This window comes from Astyanax mexicanus, chromosome 1, assembly GCF_023375975.1.
Source record: "Astyanax mexicanus isolate ESR-SI-001 chromosome 1, AstMex3_surface, whole genome shotgun sequence".
NCBI classification, from domain to species: Eukaryota; Metazoa; Chordata; class Actinopteri; order Characiformes; family Acestrorhamphidae; genus Astyanax; species Astyanax mexicanus.
Window position 1 is genome coordinate 60,609,712 of NC_064408.1, and position 20,208 is coordinate 60,629,919.

Consider the following 20,208-nt stretch of genomic DNA (forward strand, 5'->3'; position numbering starts at 1 on the left):
GACTTTTTTCAAAATGTTCTGGTTATTTTTATTTTTCCAAAACCTATCCAGGTCTAGAAATTGAAATTTTCAAATTCCATGACTCCTGATAATGGTAGTTAATTAATAAGTGCATGAGACCTCTAAAGGTGTCCAGTGGTGTCTGGCACCAGGATGTTGGCAACCCTTTTTTCATAAGTCTTTTTTTTCCTTTGTAAACTGTTTTATTGTTTCATTTTTTAAGAAAGTATTGTGATGTGTTTTTGTCATAGGAACCATCCAGTCAAAAAAGTAGATGTGAAAGAACCCTAATGACTCTGTAAGGTCAATTTGAAGCTTCTTCAAGCTAATCATTAATTATATAAACGGCTGGTTCACTCGTGCCAGTATAAACCAGTACAGTATGAGGTGCTGATGGTATGTAAGAGAAAATCTTTTTGTTTTACTTACAATTTGGGTTTAGGCTTGATTGGAATAGGAGGGGCAGGAGATGGTGAAGAAGGAAGGTCATTCAGGGCCACTGGTTCTTTTGGAGGTTCCTCCTTGGTTAATCTGCTGGGTGCGTGGTCGCTGGGAAGAGTCCCATTGGTTTGGTGCTCAGTGTCTGAGGAGACCTCTACAGGCATTGCTGTGATGCTGGGCCAGATGTCCAGCTCGTTGATCTGGAAGGCCTCAGCACTAGGTGGGGTTTTGGGTGGGACCTCCAGTAGGCTGATCTCATTGGGTGGTGGAGGAGGTGGAAATGATGAGTTATCCTCAAAAACACTGTTGTCTCCGGATACACCATTGCTAGTTGACTCGTCAGCCACTGGATAAAGAAAATAAAAAAAAAGGTAATTAGAATTTCATTTTTTGGCTTGGAATCCAGTGCTACAGGACAATAATGATTTATTCTGCATTATTCTGCTTTGTTTAGACTAATAAATAACTGAGCTGATCAGTTATTTATCTCAGTTTTACTCAGCTCTACTAAAGCATGAGTAGACTGATAAATCGCTGTGCTGATCAGTTATTCACCTCAGTGTTACTGAGCTCTACTAAAGCATGAGTAGACTGATAAATCACTATGCTGATCAGTTATTCACCTCAATTTTACTCAGCGCTACTAAAGCATGAGTAGACTGATAAATCACTATGCTGATCAGTTATTCACCTCAATTTTACTCAGCGCTACTAAAGCATGAGTAGACTGATAAATCACTATGCTGATCAGTTATTCACCTCAATTTTACTCAGCGCTACTAAAGCATGAGTAGACTGATAAATCACTGTGCTGATCAGTTATTCACCTCAGTTTTACTCAGCTCTACTAAAGCATGAGTAGACTGATAAATCGTTGTGCTGATCAGTTATTCACCTCAGTGTTACTGAGCTCTACTAAAGCATGAGTAGACTGATAAATCACTGTGCTGATCAGTTATTCACCTCAGTTTTACTCAGCTCTACTAAAGCATGAATAGACTGATAAATCGCGAATAATAAATTTGACACCCCAGCTTTCAAATAATCCTCACTGTACCTATTAAAAAAATGAAAACATTTACCCAAAAGTTCTGTTTAACATTTCTCTACTTTCTTTGTTTGCTATTTTAGTAAACTACAGGGACCCGTGAAGAGTCTATTTCACTGGGTTGTTGGTGAGGCTGTAACCCTGAGGGAGTGAATAGAGAACCTGTTTGTTTGGAGTGTGTCTAAGCCTGTATGAATGCATGTAATCCTTGTTTATTTAGGTCGGAGCTCCATTCTGATTGCATTGGTAGTCCACTGTTCCAGCAGAAACAAATACTGTGTCTTTTTCCTTTTTTTCCTACTATAGTTTTGTACTAAGATTTGAATGTCATAAGCTGGTCCTAGATCAGAAACCAGTATTTTTAAAAATCATGGCTGTGACCGAAATGGCTCCCTACTCCCTCATTAGTGTTGCGTTATATTTAAGCAATAGAACACGAGAGGGAGTGTCTTATTTGCAATAACACACAACCTTAAGTGTTCTATTGCTTTTATACAAGTCTTTTTTTTTACAAAATAAATCCAAAAAAATTAAAGACCCTCAAAAAATAATAAATATGCTTTGATACGGACTGTGCTTTCTGCCCAACTTTCATGTGAAAGCTGCGTGTTTGGTGTTGGTTAGCTAGCCGGCTGGACTGTAGTTAGGTTAGTGTAGCTTCCTTTGCACAGCATTAGCTTAGCTTAGCTTAGCATAGCCTAGCCTGGTTACAGTTCTGGCTGTCAGACTGCGGCCGAGGTGACTGATAGATTTTCTTTCTCTTTTTTCCACAAAAAACTTTCCAGAGCTACGGGCTGTGAGTGTGCCTTGGCTAGCCTGTGCTAAGCTAACGTTGCTGGTGCTGGTGCTGGTGGAGGCGATGATACAAAAATGTCTTGTGTGTAAACCTCCTAAGGCATTTGCATAAAAAAGCACACATCTAAACTCCAGTGTGTAATTGAACTGATGTGTAAATCATACTTGTTGAAACAGATAGCTGCTCCAAATCACTCTCATTTTCATAAAATGCTAGATTTCCTCACACTTAAAGGAAGTAAAATACGTTCTTAAGAAAGACAATAGTCTCTGTACTTTCTCAATAAACAAATGACGTGATTTCTGTTCAACAGTTAACCAGATACATTAGTCATCATACTGTATAAGCAAGTCATAACAGTTCAACAAGCAGCAGCTGAATCTTTAACATCACACCTACTTCATTAGAACTGTGCAATATGGCTGATGTAAATATATGCCTCTTGATAATCATGACCTCATGCTTCAGTTGCTTTAAATGTTTAAGTAAAACCCCTACTTAGATACTATGGTGATAGTCCAGTACTAATTAGGTTGTAAACGTGCACTTAAACGCACCTGGTGTGACAGTGAGCTGGGCATTACAGCTGACAGAGCCGTACTGGTTTGTAGCACAGCAGCGGAACTGGCCTCCATCTTCAGGGAACGCTTCTGCTATCACCAGTGTGCAGATCTCCTCTGTAGGGTTAAACAAAATAATCATTCTTAACACAAAGACAACTTAAACGAAGGCACAATTTATTCAAAGGTAGTCAGTATTTTTTACCACAAGAAAAAAAGAAACATTTATATTTAGTACATTTATTATCATTTTCTTCTCCTCCATGATAATATCACAGAGCTGGTTGGAATTAGACACCTGGCATTCCTTTATCTTTCACGTGAGGATGCCCCACAGGTGCTCAATTGGATTTAGTATCAAACAAAAGTGAGTACACCCCTCACTTTTCCGCAAATGTGGAGAAGCCTTGCTTTCAAACGGTGAAGATGAAGGTAAAGGCGATGGACTTGCCAAGAACGTCTCCAAACCTAAACCCAACTCTGTGATGTCAGGAGGGGTAGAAGAATACGGGCACAATTCGGGCAGGTTCCCTGTGGGTTGCCAACTATTCACATGAACTTAATGACTGTGTGGTGAGTTATTTTTAGAGGACAGTAAATCTATACTGCTGTACAAGCTATACACTGACAGAAATGATGAGTTTCTTTGATTTTACGAAATTGAAAACCTCTGGAATATAATCAAGAGGAAGATGGATGATCACAAGCCATGAAATCAAGCTGAACTGCTTGAATTTTTGCACCAGGAGTGCAGGCATAAAGTTATCCAAAAGCAGTGTGTAAGACTGGTCGAGGAGAACATGCCAAGATGCATGAAAACTGTGATTAAAAACAAGGTTATTCCACCAAATATTGATTTCAAAAAATTGGAACTTGTTTTCTTTGCATTATTTGAGGCCTAAAAGTTGTGAATCTTTTTTGTTATTTCAGCCATTTCTCATTTTCTGCAAATAAATGCTCTAAATGACAATATTTCTATTTGGAATGTGGGAGAAATGTTGTCCGTAGTTTATAGAATAAAACAACAATTTTCATTTACTCAAATATATACCTATACATAGCAAAATCAGAGAAACTTATTTAGAAAAAGTGATCTCAAAATGTTAATATTTCTGTCTTAATATATACTTCTGTTAAATATTTTAGTTTATTTACTTGATTTTATACTTATATTTAGGTTTGTTACAAATAACACAAAGTCAGTTTGACACAAAGTCAGTCAAGGTTATACTCTTGTGTATCTGTGGCTGTCTATATAACATATGACAAATATCAGACAGATTGTATCTCAGTGTGGGGGTGGGCGGGCTGTCTGATGGGGGACTCCTTTAAGCTTTAAGCTGTAAGTGGGCTGTAAGATGTGGTTTGACAGCAGATAACAGTAAGAGGCAGATGCTGTAGTGGATTTGTGAAGCGCGAGGGGCACCCGCAGACGGGCGTGGCTCAGCCAGACTGATGAGTGACAGAAACATGTGATTCACAACTGAGAAACAAGCTAATGCCTGTGACAGGGGGAGGGCCTTCAGACACTGCAGTCAACAAGCAGAACACACACACACGCAGACACACACACACACACACACACACACACACACTCACACATACACAGGTAGACAGGTAGACAGGTATGTGATTCAGAGGATGTCTACATGCGTCTGACACACACACACGCAGTGGCAGGGATTCCCGACTGAAGAATCAAAACAGTCATGACTCAGATTATACATGCAGTATTCAGGTAAGTATTTCAACATACTTGTTATTTCTAAACTGCTTGTGTGTGAAGTTATAAATTAACATTTTTATCAGCTACCCTTATATACCCTAAACATAAAAAAATATATAAGAAATTAACTAATATACCTAAAATGGATAACATATATGAACAGTGCCCTCTATACTGGGTGGAAGAGAGACATTATATTATTTACTTCCATACAAAGTTATTTTAAGGTTAAACTTCTCAGATATTAATATTAATATTATGGTATTTAAAGTAAAAAAAAAAAAAATTTACATACCCCCACATATTTCAAATACTGTTATGTTTGGGACATAGCAGTGTTATCTACTGCAAATTGCTTGTGTTTAGTAATAAATCATTAATCAACCAACAACCTTTTCTTTAAAGTCAGAGATTACAAAACAACAAAAACATATTTAATGATAATGAATATATAAATATAAGATATAAAATAAAAATGTAAAACATAAAACAACAAAGCAGTAAATTAAACAACAATTAAGATTAATAAAAATAATAAATAATAAAAAAGCAGCTAAAATATACCAAAATTATAGAAATTGTAACCTAGAATAAAAATAAAAGCAGCTACAGGCTGTGTGGATTTTACAGATTTTAAAACGTTCTTGTGACAGCTTTTGTAGGAAATAACTGTTTAATACTGATGCTGAGTTATTAAAGTTAGCAGTTCAGATATACCAACAATACTGTGTGCTGTCTCGGGGGTAGACATATTTTGGTCATGGGTTCAAAAGAGTCCTACAAAACTGTAAGCACAAAAACTGCCAACTGTGTGACAAAATAATGTATAATTTATGACATTTACTGCACACATTTAGTAAAAAATATGTTTTTGTGACTGCACTAGCTTTAATTACTTATTATACATATTATATTATATTATATCTGACAGACATAAAACTGAAATATGGCCAAAACATTCACTCATTCACAGAAAAGTAACATAGTCCCAATTGCAATAATTATATTACATGTGTTCTGCTTTATCTAGTCCTGCCAGGGGCCACTAGAGAAATACCACAGTATTATATCACACATTAGATACTGTAAGTGTCTAATTGAAAGACTTTAATACTCAATCAGTACTTGCATTTGTGCTCATGTCCTATTGGTTTCTGGCTTAACATTCTTTACTTACCATTAGGCTTTAGCCACCCTAATCACAGAACCTCAAACCATTCATTTTAGTTAAATAGAAAAAGGCAAAAAAAGACACTGCTTGTACTCTTTACCCCCCTGTTACCTTTAGTTTGAACTCTGAGTAATGAGTTGGGTTTTCTAGTGATGACATCTCTCTGGTCTGCATGACATCATAGCCATGCATAGAACACATGTTGTGGTGCGGAGAGCAGGTGTGTTAACAGTCCTACCGAAGGTGCGTCAGTGAATGAGTTGACAAATGTGTGTAGCATGTGTGTGTGTGTGTGTGTGTGATGTAGGGACTGTTTGTGCATGTCAGGACAGGAAGTGTACTCACCAGGTTCTGCTGCAGATCTCGGCTCTGAGAGAGAGAGAGAGAGAGAGAGAGAGAGAGAGAGAAAGACAGAGAGAGAGAGAGAGAGAGAGAGAGACACACACAAACACAGACACACAGAGACAATAAGTGTCAATGAGCGTCACTGCATCTTTAGTTCATTGACAGGACTTGGATTTATGGATTTCACTGAACTGCATGGGCCATTACGAACACATGGCCCCCTTCCCAACTTTATCAACAAAGCCTGTGGACTAACTGCTCATTAATGATGAAACAAAGTTTCCTGGTAATGAGAACAAGATGGACTGTGGATTATGATAAACTGTGTATGAATTAGAACAGTGGCGAGGCTGTTTTATATCAGATCCGCTGAGTGAACGCTGAGGCGGAACACAAAGCAGCAGAATGCTAACCATCACTTTTCTGGCTATTTAGCAATAATATCACAAATCATTTGAGTCCATTCCATCTGCAAAGCAATAGTTTGGCCAAAAATAACGTTTACACAATCTCCCCCTTTAGATTAAGTGATCTCAATCAGCCCTGTTTTAGTTCTATACTGAAGCTACAAGGCGAGCTTAGCTAACAAGTCATGAAAAATTAAAACTGTCCAGGATCTCAAACAGACCTGCTTATGAGCTTTCTGCTAAACTATCAGTATAAGACACACAGGGAACATTGCATCACACTCTACTGTGTCACAAGTTGCCATGTTTCGTACTTTTCTGTAGAATGCGGAAGTCAGGGGAATCCTGGATCTCCAGACCCTGCCGGAACCACTGGACTTGCACCGGGGGGCTACCTCTCACTCTGCACTCCAGAACCACCACCTGACCCTCAGAGGCTTGTGCATCCTGCAACAACTACAGAAGGAGACCAAAGGTCAGCAGAACAGAAGAAGTATAGTAAAGTGAACAGAGAGAGAGTTAAATCCATATTCTAGTTAATTACACCTACACAGTACACTAAACCTAAAACAGAGAGAGGAGGCAGTCTGAAAGAAAGAGAAAGAGAGAGAGAGGGGGGGTCAAAAGGGCAGGAAACAGGTAAAGAGGTAAAGAGGTCACAGAAAGAGAAAGAGATTGAGCAGAGGACAGACAGATATGTGAACAAAACAAGCTTGTAAAAGAGGCACGGTGATGACAAAATGTGGAGCAACAGTGTCTGCATTTGTTTTCAGCACCTCTCTTTTTCTCTCTTTCTTTCTTTCTTTTTCTCTCTCTCATTAATAAGGAAAGGTTGTGTGTCAGTCTGCAATAGGTTACCTTTCCAACAATGCAACTGCCATCTTAATAAGAGTCATTAGTAAAACACTCTCCCACCATATGTGTGTATGTGTGTGCGCATTATATACATGTATGTAGCTTTAGGCCATAAGCAACTGGTCCACATATCAATATAACTACTATCACATTCTTAATATCTGTAATGTAGAATAATTCTCACATTGGTAATGTAAACCCTGCACTAGGGGTAACGGTATGTGTATTCTTTACGAACTGTCACGGTACCGGGGTCACGCACGCAGAATGCACAGGTACACAGGCAGTCTATAGGAGTAGTATAGGTATATTGTCTCTCTCTCTCTCTCTCTCTTGCGCTCTCTCTTTCACTCACCCCATTTGTCTGTCTCTCTCTCTCTCTCGTTCTCTCTTTCGCTCGCCTCGTCTGTCTGTCCATCTCTCTCTCTTGCTCTCTTTTGCTTGCACCGTTTGTCTGTCTCTCTGTCTCTCGCTCGCCCCGTCTGTCTGTCCATTTCTCTCTCTCTCTCTCTCTCTCTCTTTTCTTCACTTGCGCTGTCTGTCTGTCTCTTTCTCTCTCTCACTCTCTCTCTTATTAATCTAATGCTGATATTTCCTAAAAAGAACTCAAACACTGAAATGCATCCAGTAAGATTCTTAGGAATATATATTTGTAGTTTAAGCAGTTAAAGTAATGCTGTTGTGTTTGTTTTTAATAAAGCGTCCCAATCAGGCTCACTGTTTGTTTGTTCCAACAAGATCCAAAAGCTGGAGCCTCTTATGGTGACAGCTCTTAATAAAAGTGCTGTTACAACATTCCATCCCAAAAACTAAAAATGATTATAAAGTTAATTAAAGTTTCATTGTTATTATAAAGAAAATAAAGGTTAGGCTATACAGAATGTCCAGACTCTTAATTTTATCCACCAACTGTACCAAAAACGCACCGAACCGTAGGGTTTTTATAGCAAGGTGTGAACCGAAGGGTGAATTTTCTGTACCATTACACCCTTACCATGCACTACCTACATATCTCTTCCTGCACTGTGTGTACATATTTGTGTGTGTGTGTGTTTGTGTGTGTGTGTGTGTGGATGACATCACCCGGCCTGTTCCGGAGGAGCACATGCTCTCATTTGGTGGATTAAAAGTTAGCAGCAGGCACATGGAAGGAGGGAGGAAGTAAAGAAAAACAAATATCTTTCTTTAATGAGGTAGAAAATGATTTAGTGACCACAGAGAGAGAGGGCATGTGCAGTGTAGACTGTTTGAAGGTCTGCTTAGATCACTGCATCATCTGACCACACACTCCCACACCCACATACACGCCCACCCATACTCATTTCCGAAAGGAGAGAAGATAAATCAACTAATCACTCCATGATTAAGCTGTCTGTTTGTCAGAGAGATGTTAGACAGAGAGAGAAAGAGAGATATCATTTTTATCTGACATACGTATATTCATCAACTTGCTATTGGAACATTTGCTAATTATATACTGTTCTTGTTTGTTGTTGACAGGTGTGGATGTTCAGAAACATCACGAATATAAAAAAGGGGGCAAACCTTAAATACACGAGATCTGTTGTTATTTTTTTAACTGAAGTACCAATAGAAGTGTTTAAACAAGAGCCAACATTAAGGATAAATTCAGTTATAAAACTGAATTTTGACTTATGCCTGGCATAAGTCTCAGTCAAACTTATGCCAGGCAACAGTGGACAGTGGAAACCATCAGGATCCTCTTTGTGTCAGCCAAGAACAGAAAGCTGATGCTGCAGTGGACATAGAATCACCGATACAGGACAGCTATTACTATAATTCTAGCAATATGTAGCCTAATCTAATTTAAATTTCTTACTGTAGATAAGGTAGTATAAAATAGTGGAGTTGGTATAATGTTATAGAGAGTGTTTTTCTAATGGAATATTTAAGAATTGTTGCTGACCATATGAATCCCTTACAACTACAATTTACCCATATTTTAGGCCATTAATTATTTTTAGTACTATAATGCACCAGAAGTATCTGTATTTTTTTGAGCATCTCTCTCTTTGTAATTCCTATAAACTAATAAATATAAATGTATATTTATAAATGACTGAGCTTTATAACACTGTCTAGTGAGCAACATATGGGCTAACCAAAGCAAACATAATTTAAATTATATATTAATATTGTTAAAACCCACTAGAGACCCCAATAATCTCAGCAGCCTTTCTCCATGCTGTATTACATTCATCATTGACCATTGAGTCCCTGTAAATTGGCAGGGATTAATCATAAAGGACAGGGAAACCTGAAACTGCAATGATCAGCTTTTTTTCCAGGCTTCTCTGGAACGCTTGAAAGCGGAACTAAAATGTTTCATACACTGTGCTGAGGACATGTATCAGGCAAACACCTGCTCTCTGATTGGATGGACACATCGCATTGGGCGGATTCATTTGCATATAGTTCATCTTGGCTCAACTTTTCATCGCATCGCATCCCTCGGACCCATGATGCACCATGCGACTGTACCTGACTGAGCCAGTGCTAAAAATTAATGGGATACATTACTGTGTGTTGATGTGATAGAGCAGTGTAAATGCAGCATAAGAGAACTAATCATTTCACTCATAAGTAAAACACTCTCTCATCATTTGTGTGTGTGCTTTATATACTACATGCATGTAACCTTAGGCTTTGAGCAAGTGGTCCACATGATGTTTGCAGTCACCTGATCAGAAACCAGTAGAGCATATTGGGATGTGATAAAAAGTAAATTTGCTGCTTGAACAGGTTCCAGAATAGTTAGCAGGAACTGTGTGTAGCAGTTAAACTGTCATGGACCAGAATCTCAAAAAAAAAAAAAGAAAATGGCAACATATTGTGGAATATGTGCCATGAAGGTGGGAGAATGATTTAAGAAGAACATATAATGTTTAATAACATGCTTGGTGAGTATTTACTATGTAAATATATAAGATTTTACATTCTGACATGGTATAAAAGCTACCTGTGCGTATGTGCGAATGTCTTACCTTGGTGAAGGTGGGGGGTCCTGCTATAAGACCATCTCCAGCATACTGTGACGCCACCGGACTCTGAACCTATCAGAAATATGAAAAAGAGGGAAAGGGTCAGTGTTTCCTCCTCTCCTAATGAAATGATATGGAGTGGTTATAATACAACAGTCAGCCTGGCTAAAGAGTGTGTCAGGTTTCTCTATGTATATCCTGACATCTGCTGTTGTCATTCTTGATGATCCTTCCAGACCCCGGTGCTTTAACTGTGAGTGTGTAAGTGTGTGAAAGTGTGTGTGTGAGTGTGTATGAAACTTACTCTCTGTGGTGGAATAGTCAGGGGCTGGAGCAGTGTGGAGCGGTGGGCTGGTTTATCCGGGCTTTTGGGTGAGGAAGAACGAATGGTCAGGGACACTGAGGCCGTTTTCTTCTGAACCCTAAAGAGACCGTTAAAAATTGAATTCAGTGTTTACAACAGAAGCACAAACTACTTACAATAACTAATCAATAAATGCATCATGAATGAGGACAAAGGCCTTATACCACTATGCCTGCTTGTGGGAAGTGACGTTTCCAGTCATGACCTCTGCAGTGCACTCAGGCTATGTATAAAGGCATATGTATGGGCAAGAACCTGGCAATGCATTATGTTTATCATAGTGTAGGTGTTACATAGTACTCAAACATGTTCTCATCTAAACCAAATCTAAAGTCAACACTAAAGAACCCACAATCTTTTCATTAAAACTAATACAGTATTTTTTGCACTATAAGGCGCACCATATAATAAGGTGCACTATTAATAAACATCTATTTTCTGATCTATTTTCATACACAAGGGGCTCCGGATTATAAGGCACATTTTAAGAGACAAGGAACTTCTAATTCAGCAGGTCAAATGAGAGCTGAATGTTAATCTACACAGATTTCTTTCCTAAAACCTAATGCTAATGCTGCTCCAGCAGTGCTAGCCGGGGTTAGCAGCAGGCTACAGGCTGATAATACTCACCTCTGAATGGCTAAAGACCTACAATTTAGCACGCTTAAGGGGCAAAGCTAATGCTGCTCCAGCATTGCTAGCCGCGGTTATCAGCAGGCTACAGTCTGATATACTCACCTCTGAACAGGAAAACAGTGGTTAGCGGGTAATGCTTATACTACTGGAGAACTAATCTGAAACTTATAAACGCTGTACTTCAGCAGAGTGGCTTTACTGCTCCTTAATACCTGACTGGTAAAATTCATACATAAGTACAGTAAAAGGTAAAAGGTGCCCTGACAATTTTGGGGAAAATTAAAGGATTTTAAGTGCTCTAATAAGTGCTATAGTGTGAAAAATACTGTGTTTTGGGAATTGGTACAGTATTGCAAAACATAATATCGTTTTACTTTAATACATCAGTATTATTTTACATCCCTAGTCTCTGGTGTTGGCAATTTAGAAAGATAGTTTTGACTTTCAAAAAATGTAGCTGCTTTCTTTTGACCATGTTTGACAATATTTTTCTTAGTACCTTCAGCACAATGAAGAGCAGCCTAGTTAATGCCAAAAGCGGGGGCTGAAATTTCAGAGACAAGGAGCTCCCATGTCACTGGTTTAACTGGTCTGTCCTTAGATGTGTGTCATTAATGCTTCCCTGGTCAGTTTCTACTGTGAACTGTCCACCAATCAAGGTAATCATAACACTTAACACATAACACTAATCAAAAGCAAGAACCCCATATCCTGCTGTAGTCATGAAAAACACAGCATTAAAGAAAGCATCCACAGCGTAGTTTCTGCAGTTCTAATCTTTAAAATGTTCCCTCATGAACATCCATCGTTCTTCTTTATACTGAACAAAAAAAGAGCAGTATTCGTGTGGTCGGTGCTGTCAAGCTTCACTCACTGAAAAAGCAATAGTTCTGAAGACAGAGGCGGTCAGTCTGATTGAGGTCAGTCGTGGCCTATTAACACTGAACGGATGGCTGTAGATCCACACGTAGACTACACGACTCATTACATGTGACCCAGTTAAAGGGATGGATTTGGTTCTGAGGGTTTGTTATACCTAAGCAGTGGCAAGCAAGAGTTCCAATCCAAACAGGCAAAGGTGCCGCTTTCAGTCATTTTACCATTTTACACACTGAACTGAACTGTTCAGTGTGAATCTGTTATTAATCTGAATTAAGCCTCAGTTATTTCATCAGTCATGTACTGAAGGGTGAGGGAATGAAGCAGGATAAAAAAATTACACTCTTATATTTAGTTGAACCGCCATTACCTTTGTGATTGCAACATGCATGCACTGTGGCATTGTTTCTATAAGCTTCTGCAAAGCATAAGCGGCTAACCACTAGCGGGTAATGCTAATGCTGCTCCAGCAGTGCTAGCCAGGGTAAGCAGCAGGCTACAGGCCAATAATAATTACCTCTGAACAGCCAAATTACCTCTGAACAGCCACTTAGCGTGGTTGATGGGTAATGCTAATGCTGCTCCAGCAGTGCTAGCCTGAGTTAGCAGCAGGCCACGGGCCAAAATTTTTCTTACCTCTGAACAGCCAAAGAGCTAGCACTTAGCGTGGTTAATGGGTAATGCTAATGCTGCTCCAGCAGTGCTAGCCGGGGTTAGCAGCAGGCTACAGGCCAATAATACTTACCTTTAGGATTGCCAAAGAGCTAGCGCTTAGCACGGTTAGCGGCTAATGCTAATACTGCTGGAGAACTAAACTGAAACTGCAGTACTTACAACCTGACTGGTAAAATTCATACATAAGACACACAGTTTTATTAGGCACACTGATGATGTTTGGTAAAATTAAAGGATTTTAAAAGTGCCTTATAGTGCGAAAAATACAGTACATGTCCTCTATTAATTTTCATTACATTGGACTCGTTGACCCAACACAAATCTAAAGAAACCAACTTCAGACACCCTATATGTCTTGGCAGATGTACAACGCTTGTGATAAGAGGAAATAAACTCTGTATAAACTCTGATATCAGTCTGATATCAGGCTCCACCTGTTTCCTACTGCAGGAGATCAGGAAAGCTAGACTACTGTCTTTACCTAGATTTGCACCGTCTACATCTCTGCAGAGCCAACAGTGATGTCAGTTGGAACCGAGGCTGAGCTCTCAGTGATTAGTGAAAGGAGGAAGGGAGGGAGAGAACAGTGTGGGAGGAGAGGAAGATGGATGGACGGATGGTTTTGGTAAAGGAAGTAAATGAGTTCACATAGCATCAGCAGAGAGAGGCAGACAGATAGAGATATCTGATAAGCAGGCATAGAGGGAAGCCAATAACTATAGTTGCATGTAATTATCTACTGATTATCTCTATTTCTATTTTTCTTCTTCTTTTCCTTCTTTTCTTTTCTTTGTCTTGTTCTTGTTCTTTCTTCATTTTCTTCTGCCGGATTTGCTGCATTTGCTGCAAACTACAGATTGTTTGTTCTTACTGTGTGATGTGGAATACTCATCCATTCCCCCAGTCTCATTAATTTTTGCATGTATGCTCACCTACTGTACTTTGGCTTGACCAAAACACACTTTTTCCCATAGAAAAAAAATTATGTTGTTTTGACTCACACGTCTTTGTAATTTTTTCATCACTTGTTTCTCACATTCATTCCATTTTATTTTCACCTCTACCAAATTCTAAATCTCCACTTTGTCCAAAATACATCAGAAGTCATGTGCTCCTTCATGGCAGGTCCCCAGACTCTAATCCATAGCCTTTCTGAGCCAATGAAAGGAAAAAAAAATATTTTGATCTTCCCAAAACATTTTCATATTTTTTTATCCACTGCCATTCATTTTCACACATGCCCCAGCCGCCCAATTTCATGTGCGTTTTCAGGGATGGATACTCAGCCCTAATCCACAGCCATACTGACCCACCCTCATCTCTTTCTTGCTTTCTCATTCCTCTTTCCTCCCAATGAACTGTGTAACCATTCAGTGTTTCCTTCAGAATATACAATGCATATACAGTGTGTTGGCATGGCATACATGACATATCTTATCTGTTAATGGTAATGGAGTTTCAAGAGCAAATGTCATGTGAAACTGGTCACACTGGAAAACGTACTGTGGCATGACTCGCGACTTAGACTTGTGTGCAGATCCTTCACCTTCTGAGTCTGAAGAGGATGCTCCTAATGAAAGAGAGTGTGAAAGAGAAAGAGTAAGAGAGAGGGGGGAGAGAGAGAGCGAGAGGGAGAGAGAATGTACGAGAGAGACAAATAAACATTGGGTATTTTTAATAAATAGTTATACCGTAAACCCAAGTTTTGTTACAGTGTTTTTGTTTTTCATTTTTGGACATTATGGAATGAATACGTTCATGAACACAGTATCTGGTATGTGCTCAGGTTATTCTTATGTGCTGTTCTTATCTATCCAAACCAATCTAGCCTTTTGAGAAAAAGTGTTTGCCCCTCCATTAATTAACTGTGATTAATCACACTTTTTGGAAAGCTGAGTTTAATTTTACTACTAACCACAACCAGGCCCATCACTACCAGACCTGTAGAATCAAGAAATCACTTAAATAGAACCTTTCTGACAACATGAAGCAGCTAAAAGATCTCAAAAAAGCAACACATTATGCCCCGATCTGAAGAAATTTAAAAACAGATGAGAAAACAAAGTCATTGATCATCTGTCAGTCTGAAAAAGGTTACAAAGTCATTTCTAAGGCTTTGGGTGAGAGCTATTATTAACAAATGGAGAAATCATCATCTGGAGTAAAACTGACACATAATTTCAGAAAAAGAACATCATACTAAATGTAAAGCATGGTGGTGGTAGTGTGATGGTCTGGGGCTGATTTGTTGCTTCAGGGTCTGGAGAACTTTCTGATATAGATGAAAGCAGGAATTCTGCTGTTTACCAGACAATCCTGAAGTGGAATGTCCAACTATCTGTTCATGACCTGAATGGCAAAGGTTTTTGGAGCCATAGTGGCCTATTCAAAGTCTGATTGAGATGCTGTGGTATGATCTTAAACAGGGCGATTATCCTCGATAACCCTACAATGTGGTTAAAATAAAACAATTCTGTAAAGAAGAGTGGGCCAAAATTCCTCCACAAACATGTGAAAGACTCACTGCCAGATATTAGTAAAGATTGATTGCAGTTATTGCTGCCAAGGGTGGCACAAGTTATTAGGTTAAGGGGGCAAACACTTTTTGGTACCACTTTAAAATAAGACTTCCTTTATAAAGGGTTTATAAATAGTTTACAATACGTTTATTAATGGTTACTAATTAGGTTGTAAATGCCTTAAAAATCATTAATAATCAGTTACAACACATATGTAGAAAGGGCAAGAATGACCCAGTTGTTTGCCAAATAGTGAACCCACAGCCATCTACATTGTTGCCCTTTTTAATTATGTGTTATAACTGATTATTAATGATTTTTAAGGCATTTACAACCTAATTATTAACCATTAATAAACTAATTGTAAACCATTTATAAACCCTTTATAAAGGTAGTTTTATTTTAAAGTGGTACTTTACATTTTCACACAAGGCTAGATTGGTTTTGATCATTAAAAAGTGCTTTTTATATTTACTCATGTTATCTATGTCTGATATGAAATTTGTTTGATAATCAGAAAAAGGTAGATATGACAAAACGCATAAACAAAATGAAATCTGTAGGTGGCAAATATTTTTCCACGCCACTGTATACATATATGCTACATCAACAGCTAGTGCGTATGTTTGTAAAAAAGTGTGTGTGCATACTGAGGACCCTCACCCTCTATGTAGACCTCGGCTGAGGTGTTGTCTGCTCCAAGAGCGTTGGAGGCTACGCAAGTGTACCTGCCTGTGTCGTCCTCAAAAGCTTCTGTTATCACCAGCGTGTGCAGGTCACCATCCCGCCAAATCTGAATATCAGGACAGTGGTGGAGCTCCCGGCCCTCACAGAACCACCTGAGAGTGAGAGAGAGAGAGAAAGAGAGAGAGAGAGAGAGAGTGAGACAGAGCGAAAGGGTCAGTTTCAACAGAGCAATCAATTACGTCAAAGGACATCACGCAGGAAACATCTTGCAGAGGTAGGTCTTTGATCTCTCTGATCCGTAGCACTCTGCTGCAGATCCGTTAAACCAAATATTTATTCCCACAAGGTTCTGTTCACTGGATTATTTGTTTGTCTTGGTGAGGTCGGACCTTCGTAAGCAAATCTGTTTGTTCTAGGTGAAAGGGTCACTGCAAGAGTTGGTATTCCTTAATCTTTGTTAAGCAGCACGAAGATCTGCTTGTTATTGCTGGACAGTATTCAGGAGCCTAGTGTATTCATCTCAGTCCTAAAGGAACTCAGCTGTAGAGAAAGTGTACACTGAAAAAGTGATGCTTTAAATTATATAGGAAATAATATACAAATGATCAACTTCTTCAACTTTAGCGATGTTCTTGCATGTACTATTTACGATGTTAATTAATTATCCTTTATAAATCATTGGCTGTTTGGATCAGCAATTTCAGTTAAATATATCATATAGCAGATGAACACAGTGATATTTGAGTGATATTGAAGTGAAATGAAGTTTATGGAATTTACAGAAAGTGTGCAATAATTCCTTAAACAAAATTAGGCAGGTGCATAAATTTAGGCATCCTCGTCGTTTTATTGATTTAAATACCTTTAGCACTAATTATTGAAACACAAAATAAATTATTGAAACACAGTGACCCTTGACCTTCATACACAGGTGAATCCAATTATGAGAAAGGGTTAAGGAGCCAATTGCAAGTTTTTCTCCTCTTTTTTTTCTTCTTCTCTGAAACAAGAACTCTCAAATGACCTGAAAACTAAGATTGTTCAACATCCTGATTTTGGGGGAAGAATACAAAAAGCTCAGATCTCAGAGATTTCAGCTGCAGTTCCCACTGTGAGGAACATAGTGAGGAAATAGAAGAACCACAGACACAGTTCTAGTTAAGGTCTGAAGTGACAGAACAAGAAAAACCTCAGATAATCAGAGGAGAAGGATGGTGAGAACAGTCATAGTCAACCCACAGACCAGCTCCAAAGACCTACATCATCATCTTACTGAAGATGGAGTCACTGTGCATCGTTCAGCTATTCACTTTACACAAGGAGAGGCTGTATGGGAGAGAAATGCAGGAGAAGCCTTTTCTGTGCACGCGCCACAAACAGAGTCACTTGAGGTATGCTGAAGCTAAGGCACATCTGAACAAGTCAGATTTCTTTTAGAAAAAGTTTCTGTGGACTCATGATCATGCTGTGGGGCTGTGTGATCAGTGCAAGTACTGGGAATCTTGTTAAAGTTGAGGGTCACATTGATTTCAGTCAATATCAGCAGATTCTTGAAAACAATGTTCATGAAGTTGCGCAGGGCTGGATACTTCAACAAGACGACTCTTAACACTGCTCAAAATCTACTAAAGCATTCATGCAGAGGAACAAGAGCAACGTTCTGGAATGATCATCTCAGTCCCCAGACCTGAATATTATTCAAATCTGTGGTGTGATTTAAAGCAGGTTGTTCATGATCAGAAACCTGACTGAACTGGAGATGTTTGGTAAAGAAGAATGATCCAAAATACCTTCAACCAGAAGCCAGACTCTCATAGGAAGCTATATGATGTCTGATTTAGTTAAAAAAATTATTGCACACTTTCTGTAAATCCTTAAGCTTCATTTCACTTCTCAAATATCACTGTGTTTTATCTGCTATATGATATATTTAAATAAAATTGCTGATCCAAACAACTAATGATATAAATGATCAGAAATGAAAATTATGATAAGTAGTGCCCGAACTTTTTCATACATACATATATGTTCACTCAAGGTAAGGAACGAATTGGGAAAAAGAAATTAGATATAACAAATAAGTTAACTTCTAATCTCTGAAATTGGCTCTACACATCTATACATAGCGCAGTAAAATGACTCATTTAGCTTAATTGACTATGTGTATGATATCTTAAATATAGTTAAATATGTTAATGACAATCATGTATGTTGTATGTTGTGCATAAAATGTCATTGTTATTCTCTTTGGTTATAGAAGAAGTAAAGCAGATAACTCTAAGGCTGTAAATTGATCATAGCAATCATTGCAACATCTCTGAAACATAATGCGCCTTAATTGCCCCCCCTCAAACTGTTTGGGATGAACGTGTCCCGGCTAGTCATCAGGGAAAACTCTATAACTGTATACTTTAGGTTTGTCTCCAAACTGTCACACAGAGTGTTCTCACAGAAAGAACAACATTATTTTAACTGCCAAGTATGAAGAAAAGTAAAACAAGCTAATCAGAAACAGTGCTGCTAGGAGAATATATACTTCAGTAGCTCCTTATCCTCAAAGCTAATCAAGCTGAAGTAAAAGGATTTAGAAATTCACGTAGCTTTCGTTTTACATTAAATTTTTGGAGGAGGATTTGAGCTAAGACCTTGCCCAATCAGGAGACAAATACCTACAAATTAGAGCCCTTTCTACCTGGAGGAACTAGAAGGTTCTGAGAGGACACACAGCCACACCACAGACCAGACCACACACATAAAGCCTGCAATTCTAATCCTCTGCTTATTCCCACATCTGAGGTCAGCAGCAGCAGCCTAGCTGAGTAAGATCAGTTCTCATTAGGGCAATAAGCGCTGTCTGATTCAATACGATTAATCAAAACTATTAATACTGAGATTTATCAAGCTGTAATTCTCTACCACCAGCTGTGCTGGCAGACAGCCTCTAATGGATGCGACTGTCGCTTTAGGGGATGTATGTATTGCTATGTATCATCTAAAGTATGAGTGTGTCTGAATATAAGTGTTTTGCTAAAACACACACAGGCCTTGTGGTGCAGAGTCTCAGTGCTTAGTCATGACATGTATTGTTCAGCACTCAGACAGTGACAGGAATGATCAGATTTATGTGTGTGTGAAGATGACAGTGAAAAATGTCCAGGTGTTACACACACACACACACACACACACACCTGGGAGACACCACACTTTGGTGTGATGCACAAGTCTGGGAATCATAACGAATGGAGGGAAAGTCCTTTACTCATGCTCAGACACACAGACACACACACACACACACACACATACATACACACACAGGGTAGCTAACATAGCCCTGACCTGAGACGGCTTTTCCACTTACGTGTTGTGTAACTACATGCCAAACTCAGCTAATATACATGTCTCCAACACACCTGAGGCTGAAAAATAAATAAATAAATAAATAAACCAAAACCGTAGACCCCCATAATTGTATTATTTTAGCCAAGATGTAGGTCTTTAAGTTATAGATTATACAGTAAAAAATATACTTACTAAATGTGTACCTATACACAGTACCAGTCAAAAGTTTGGAGACCTTCTCATTTATTATTTTTCTTTTTTTTATTTATTTAATTTATTTTCTACATTGTAGATTAATGTTAAAGAAATCAAAACAATTAAGGGACACATATGGAATTACGTAGTAAAAAGTAAAAAAAAAAAAGTGTTTGCCCTGCCTGATCAACTGATATGGGTGATTTGAGGTGATTTGGGATGAGCTGGAGCTTCACAGCTTGAAGGAAATGCAGCAACTATTGTTCAGCACCTCCAGGAACTCCTTCCTTCAAGATGCTGAGGAAACTATTCCAGGTGACTCTCCCTCATAAAGACACTGAGATTAAAATACCAAGAGTCTGCAGATCTGTCCTCAAAGATAAATCTGGTAGTTAGTTATATTCTGGTTTACTTAAATTCCACATGTGTTCCTGTATAGCTTTAATGTCTTCAATATTGAATTTACAATAAAAAAAAAAAAAACATAAAAAAAAATACTTTAAGAAGAAGATGTGTGCCCTAATTGTGACTACTACTGTATATGTAAAGGTGTAGGTGGTGGT

At 38.5% G+C, this 20,208-nt stretch overlaps 1 protein-coding gene across 3 annotated transcripts in view; it reads right to left on the reverse strand.

Annotated features, from left to right (window-relative positions):
• The window catches only part of palld (palladin, cytoskeletal associated protein), a 160,021-nt gene that overhangs the window by 68,275 nt on the left and 71,538 nt on the right, over positions 1-20,208 (reverse strand). For 2 of the 3 annotated variants that reach the window (XM_049481247.1, XM_007245327.4), the window contains exons 3-10: positions 16,088-16,263; positions 14,409-14,475; positions 10,656-10,773; positions 10,355-10,423; positions 6,809-6,950; positions 6,088-6,111; positions 2,843-2,962; positions 430-787 (exon numbers count right to left, since the gene is read on the reverse strand). In XM_049481247.1, coding sequence (XP_049337204.1) covers positions 430-787; positions 2,843-2,962; positions 6,088-6,111; positions 6,809-6,950; positions 10,355-10,423; positions 10,656-10,773; positions 14,409-14,475; positions 16,088-16,263 — 1,074 coding nt within the window. The remainder of the gene's footprint in view (positions 1-429; positions 788-2,842; positions 2,963-6,087; positions 6,112-6,808; positions 6,951-10,354; positions 10,424-10,655; positions 10,774-14,408; positions 14,476-16,087; positions 16,264-20,208) is intronic. The other variant, XM_049481256.1, reaches the window with a different exon arrangement.